Source organism: Vicia villosa, linkage group LG5, assembly GCF_029867415.1.
Source record: "Vicia villosa cultivar HV-30 ecotype Madison, WI linkage group LG5, Vvil1.0, whole genome shotgun sequence".
Lineage (NCBI taxonomy): Eukaryota > Viridiplantae > Streptophyta > Magnoliopsida > Fabales > Fabaceae > Vicia > Vicia villosa.
This window is the reverse complement of record NC_081184.1, coordinates 106,538,171-106,545,234: the sequence shown is the minus strand read 5'-3', so window position 1 is coordinate 106,545,234 and position 7,064 is coordinate 106,538,171. Positions and strand designations below refer to the sequence as shown.

Here is a 7,064-nt window from a genome sequence, read left to right as displayed (position 1 = left end):
AGAGGGTGATTTTTGTGTGTGGAGGATTGTACTTGTTTTTCTTAGGAGCTATGCTCATCTATTTTTTAGGTTTAAGTTCTTACTAGTTATGGTTTAAGGAGATGTTATGATGTTTTCAGTTGATCTGTTAGTATATCTCATTATCTCTCACCTGTGCCCTTAATAATAACTTGCAAAAAGAAAACTCTACTAACAGAGAACTGAAAGCATATTTATTAACAACTTTCAAATTTGAGTTGCCTCCGGAAAAATACTTCAAAAAACGTGTCAACATTAGCATCTATTGTGATTTGCTTATTAATCATAGTATAAACTAACTTTTCCATTGTAAATAGAAACATTTACATACAAGTAGTAATCCAAACGTTAGGAAAAAGAAGTAATTCAAACATAAGTGAAGCCAGTTAAGTTGTCAGTTTCCTAATAAAAATCATCTTCAGAATCAGAGTCTTCTTCATCATCGTCATGATGATCTTCTAACCAAATATTTTCCTCTTCCCAAAGTGGACAAGAACATGTTGCCTTTTTGTCTTTCCACTCAGCTCCACATTTATAGCAAAATTCGTAACTACATCTGCAATCAATAGAAGAACAAGGTATAACATGGACAAGAAATGAAATTAGCAGCAAGCCAAATGTTGTGATAAAACAGCAAGGACTTGCTTTGCCATTCATGGAAATCTGTAAACTACTACTGTAAATGATTAGAATATTATGAACTAAGACTAGCAAATTTTTCTAAACATTGTCGGGGCAAAAATAGTTAAATAGTATACTTAAGTTTTATGTTATAAATGATTTCAGTTGCAAATTCTACGGTAGCCCAATTTGATTGGTGAACCAGCACTTGAAAGTCACTCGAAACTCAATGACAATTCACAATACCCACTGAAAGTAAAAGTTTATGACGATGATCAGATTGATATAGTTTCCGAAAAATAAGGGAAATGAAAACAAGTAACTCAATTCAACTTATATTTCTTTTCCTTTGTTTGTGTCAAACTGGCACCGATCGGATCATTGTCGCAATCTTAAAAACAAGGGAGACATTGAATTCTATTTCCAGGGGGTGGTGACCTTGGCCATCGTTCGCATTTCAAGTGATTTTTGAACAGAAGTCCACCACAGAATCTGCCGATTTTTTTGTTTTAACAGCAAAATATATTAAATGCAATGCAACAACTCGAACCAAAGCATGAGATGTACCCTAGAACTCACACCCTGGCTGGAAAATAACGACAAAACTAGTCCCATTAGACAGAAAGTACGGGTTATAAAGTATGGGTCATATTGCAAACCATTGAATACTGGGCATGGTGGTAAAAATCAAGGCATCGTAACAAGTATAGGGAAATTGTATATATTATTTTTCAACTGCAGTATGCGAATTAATCCTAAACCATTGCTCATCACAACATATGACTCGGGTGCCAGGAAAATTGATAAAAATATATCTAGAGAGAATTAGGAATGTTCCTATCCGGGAGGAAGAGGAGGCCGAGTAAGAAGAGAAGAGGAAGGTCAATCTATCTTCATTCACATGTTTTATTTTCTCTGTTTGACTCAGAAGGAGGAGAAGACGAAAAATAAGCTACAGAAGAAGAGGAAGCCGAAGATACAGAAACTGTCCTTTTATTGTTAGGAAAAAAGAAACAAAAGGCGATTTTAAAACAAAATGATTATGACACGGGTTTAAACAAAGCAAATATTAAAGTACCTGCAAGTCATGTGGTAGCAACCTTCAGCAAGTTCAATCATGTGGTTACACTTCACACACTGTCTCCAAAGACTCCTTGATGCCAGAAACTTCAACCTAACATCTTCTGCTGGAGAATTAGGATTCAACCTTTTGTAAGTATAACATGTCATACCACTATGCCAAGGGACCTTGCAGCCGAAACAGAAAAGACCATGACATTTCACGCATTTCTTGGGTAATGATAGTTCAGAGCCCATTAGACTTTGGGAGTAATCTAAAACTTCTTTTTTTGACATTAATGCAGAGCATCTTGGATAAGGACAGTAGATTTTCTCAGTAGGCGGAATTGAAGCTTCCAATTTTCGTTGCTGCATGGTTTCAACTAACTTTGCAGTCAAGAATTTCCGGCAACTGTCAATTAGAAGTTCATTCTTGCATCCCTCGTGAGGGCATTTTGGCACCATTCCGTGAAGCAACTTCACCTCCACATATTGCTTCATGCAAGAAAAGCAATACCTGTGTTGACAGTCATCAACTGAAAAAAATTGACTAGGATCAGTATCCTCCATACAAATGACACAAGTTTCATTCAGACTCTTTACACCGCTAGATTCAGCAGGCCTGTTGGACTGAGAAACAATTGCATCTCTTGCGAGCTTTAATGCAAACTTCAGATCATTTCTTGCCACAAGCCTTGGACTGCAGTATTCAAATTTTCTTTGGAGCAGATTCGCCTGATTAACTAGCATAGCAATCTTCCGCTGTTTCGCAGGCCATTTTCCACTTAACTGAGCAGTAAAACAAGATGTTAAAAACCTCCACACAAAAAACAAAATTATCACATGGTAACTTGTTCCCATCATCTTAAACTCACACATGAAACAAATTACAATTCAAGCAACATGACATTCTAAGAACACATGACCCCTAACTTATCACTAATCCTAATAAAATTTCAAAAACTACAATTTCTATTGATAATAAATTCTCGGAGAGGCGTAACGTAACCAAATTTTCTAACGAAATCAAGCAAGCCACATAAAAACAAAAACAGCCATAAAACATAAACTGGACATACAAGCGACAAAAGTCAAGGTTTCCATATTGTAGAATTTACCGGTTTGAATTATGCACATGGTTATTATAATAGTATGCATCTGATAGATGCATGTCATATCTCGATTCCAAAAAAAATAGAACCCAATCTATACAAATCACTATGTGTATCTATTCTCGAACACGAATCTCATTCTCAATTCATTGTGAACAATTGCAAATTTGCAACTTTCACACCCGAACTTTGTGTAGCCATCCAATTTTATTTCGTCAATCTTTTTACAATCTTGAAATATATCAATTCTCTTTTATATAACATGTATGTATATAGCGAATACTTTTGCATATGCCACTTACGTTTCCTTAAAATATCATGTCTAATTCACCATGCATATTATTATTATTCATACAATCAGATTCTACTCCCAATTCAAAAAACTTAACTTCCGAATCACATTTTGAATTTCAATTTATGATTAACATGCAGCATAAATTATCAGTATACTCACATTCCACTATTCTTCCAAACACTAAAATCTATTTTATACTTAAACTAGGGTTCATGTTCATGTTCATGCATGATGCATAGTGAATACTATCTTTATCAACAGAGAGTTAAAGAGAGTAAGAGAAACTCACAAATTGGAAAAGTGGATAGTAATCACCAAAATAAATAACACGCGACAAATCCAAAGCAATAACAGCATTGAAAGCTTCAATCAAAGCCTTAAGCTCCACAGCAATTTTACTAATCCCATTCCCAACAACCGATTTCGAAACTTCAAATATCAAATTATCAGTCAAATCACAAACCGCAACCCCAATCCCAGCCAACAAAACCTTCTCACCTCTCACAGTCTCTTCACTCACTAAACCCTTAAAATAAACCCTAACAACCGCATCATCAACATTACTACCACTCTTCAACCCCGACGAACTCGAACTACCCTCGCCGAACGGTTTCTCGAAATTATCGCCCCATTCCTCCCAATCCTCCTCAGAAAAGTTCAGAATCTCCTTCGCCATTTTCTGATCGTGAATCAGACGGCTGAGATCAAACTTCGCCTCGCGCATTACTCTCTCGCTCTGTTCTCTGTCCTTCATCATGATTTCCATTCTCGCGAGCTCTTCCAATTGCAGAGACGGCGCCTTGAAAACGTCGTCGTCTGAGGGGGATTCTACGAGAATAGCGTCCATGGAGGAGGAGGGATGATCGGTGAGGGAAGCGGCGAGGGCTTCCTGTAGCTGGAGATGGAAAGCGAAGTCGAGATCGGATTCCATGGTTTCCGCCGCCGTGAGCTCGCGGCGTTGCGCTGTTAATAAGAAGTGTAAGTCTTCGGTTGAGTCCATGGAATGTGACTGTTCCGATAAGAGCCATGGCGAGTGTGTATTATATATTGCTTTCCAAAACGAAATTTGTGCCTTTAATTGTTCATTTTTGTTGAAAATAAATGGATTTAAGCCCAAAAAAAAATAGAAAATAAAAAATAAAATAGAAACCATAGTCCATAGTGAACAACACTCATATTTTCCTTTTATAAGAAAAAAAAATAGAAGTCTATTATAAATATTTAAAAAGTAATCTACTATCTACTATACAAACAACTAATAAGAGATTGACCAATCTGACAAATATGTCCTTTGCTAAAAAATTCTTTACACATAAAAAATGGCAATTTCGTAACTAACAAAATAACATACTACTTTTTCAACTTTTCAATATCCAAGGGTCAATTGTTAGTGTCTCATTGGTCCAATTTCATTTTTCCTCTTTCCCTCCCTAACATACCCTATTTTTCATTACTATCCACACTTTTCTCTTTCTTGCCCTCTTTTCTCTCTCTTTTCCCCTCCCGTGTTCTCTCTTCTTCCTACCTCTTTTACCTCTCAAACCCTACCGCCGCCGTTCCCCTTTCACCACCCCTTCTCTAACCTTGATTCATGATCTACGTCAAGGAAACATTTACTCACCGTCGAGAAGAAGCAGATTAAGGTAGTGCTCAATTACATTGAAGCTCCGTTCTTCTGTTCCAACCGTTTTCCGCTCCAGATTCTTGTCGGATCCGAATCCACTCATTTGCTTGAAAGTGGAATAGTGCTACCTGTCAAGGTTTTTGTTTTTTTGTGTTTATTGTATATATTTTATTTTAATTTTTGGTAATTATGATTTTTTGATTTTGTGTGTTTGGTGTGTAGATTTATAAGGACAAAGAGAGTGGAAATATTTTGAACTTGGGATTTGTTTGAGCTGAAGATGGCACGAATTTGAAGGTTGATGTTCCGGTTGTTTTCAAAGGTGAAGATGCTTGCCATGGTCTTCAGAAAGGTAACTATATTTTTACTTTGAATTTGAATTTGTTAATGAAATGTGTAATGCATAGAAGGGGAAGACTTTTCTGAAGCTCTCGAACTATCAATATTAATATTGTTTTGTGGCTGTCTGATGCTGTTATCTACAGATGTTGTTAATTACCACAAACTATAATAAAACTTATTATTGTATCAAAGTTTGGGCTCTCACAAATTTATAAGTTTTGTTTTAACATTGTTCATAATTTTATCATGTCTTTCTCATTTCTATAGGCACTAGCGGCTAGAAATCCAGTTTGTAACTTTGCGCTGATGGTTGGTACCACTGATATTCCTGATTGGTGCTTTATGGAGACCTATGGAACCAATGGGAGGGATGGAATTAATGGTGGATATTTTCCAAAGCTATGGTTGTATTTTATTTGGAAAATCCCAATCTACTTAAGTAATAGTTGATCTGCTGAAATTTTCTTAGCAGCTACCTATGATCTTTTTTTTTCAGACCAACTATTAATTTTCATACTTTATCGACATATAATTATTGCAGGGAGCACAGATAGCCTTGGCAAGTCCTGGATTTATCTATGAACCTCATGAACCTCATGATGCTTCTTAGTACAGCTTATGTCATATAAGGTTATCAATTCAATTTATTTTGCTTCTTAAAAATTCTAAGAATACAAAATCTAGCATGTGTTTGGTTTAGTTAAAACGTTTGGTGTTTGTAGTACTTGGTTCAGTAAAAATAATTCTTGTTTGTAGTGTTTAGTCACATAACTATCAAATACATTTCGCCATTGTCATTCAAATACTATCAATGTAACATGGTTCTAACTTTTCCACTGCCTTTCATATTTTTTTAGGAACCAAACAAAATGACAACAAGGTCATTTTCCAAGTTGTCCTATATTTATACCAATTTTGCACAGGTTTTCTTTCTAATCTTCCCGCTCCTTCGGGTCTCCTTTTCATGAGATGTTAGCAGTTGATTGTGAGATGGTAAGTCAATCACTATCTCTTTGGTTTAATAAAATTACCGTTGATGACAATATTGATAAACTTGAAAATGTAGAACAAAATGACAAATAATATAATTGCTATACCAACTACCAAACTTACAAATTTAGAAATCATCTTCTATTTTTTAAATCTTAGTGTATGCACAGATTTGCTAGAGGACAACTAATTTTTTTAATCATTTTGTAGCCACTCAAATAACCACTGCTAAAGCATGTCCTTAATAAATTAAATTATTCAAAATGATGTTTATATGTGAGAGTTGAAACTAATTTATTTTGCATGTATAGTGGATTTAATGAATGATTATGGTGAATAGGGTGATGCGTTAAAGAAAGTGATTGGAGTAGTTTCTTACATTGAGTGCAGCTATAAAACACAACAGGTAAAAATTGCATTGCAGCATTTGTTTTTTTTGGATTCAATTATCTCTTATGTCATATTTTAAAGCAAATCTGGTTTTGGTTGCAGAATGTGAAGGTAGTGTTTGATGCTGCTATAAAGATTGCATTGAGACCATTCAAAATCTACAATCTAATGCCAAAGATATTTTTCCTACAAGTTTACAGTAACTGACCATATAAATACACCACACAAAGTTGATGTTTTTTAAATTTTACAACAATAAATTGTGTTATTGGACTATAAGTTTAGTACTTCATCTATCAGATTAGTTGGCTTGGTTTTTTTTGGTTGTCTGGAACATTTTTTAATTATTTTTTTTTGTTGCTGAGCAACTACTTTGATGATCCATTCCATACTCATAAAAATCCAAGAGGAGCATTGTTTTCTTATAAATTGCATTGTGTTGTGATTAGCTATTCCTATTCATTTAAACTTAAGCAACTTCGGGTGACTTTTGTTCCAAAAATCACGTTTTAATTTTTACAATTTGTTGTTCATAATACATATACACACAAAATTACCATATATATATATATATATATATATATATATATATATATATATATAATTATTCTTA

General features: G+C 34.7%; 1 protein-coding gene and 1 long non-coding RNA gene across 4 annotated transcripts; one reads left to right on the top strand and one right to left on the bottom strand.

Moving 5' to 3' along the window:
- Nucleotides 1-273: 273 nt before the first annotated feature.
- On the bottom strand, nt 274-4,231 carry LOC131601952 (E3 ubiquitin-protein ligase RSL1-like). The gene is made up of 3 exons (XM_058873890.1): nt 3,395-4,231; nt 1,718-2,487; nt 274-574 (listed from the first exon to the last, which is right to left on the bottom strand). Exons 1-3 carry the CDS (start codon nt 4,103-4,105, stop codon nt 421-423), a joined length of 1,635 nt encoding a protein of 544 aa, XP_058729873.1. The 5' UTR covers nt 4,106-4,231; the 3' UTR covers nt 274-420.
- A 303-nt stretch (nt 4,232-4,534) lies between these two features.
- Nucleotides 4,535-6,769, top strand: LOC131606992 (uncharacterized). Of its 3 annotated transcripts, none has more exons than XR_009285152.1 (7): nt 4,536-4,865; nt 4,952-5,081; nt 5,339-5,510; nt 5,613-5,701; nt 5,929-6,064; nt 6,402-6,467; nt 6,554-6,769. It is a non-coding gene; the product is annotated as an uncharacterized LOC131606992 (long non-coding RNA). The 3 variants fall into 3 exon arrangements; XR_009285151.1 differs by having other exon boundaries at nt 4,537-4,865; nt 5,339-5,475; XR_009285150.1 differs by having other exon boundaries at nt 4,535-4,865; nt 5,339-5,701.
- Nucleotides 6,770-7,064: the final 295 nt, after the last annotated feature.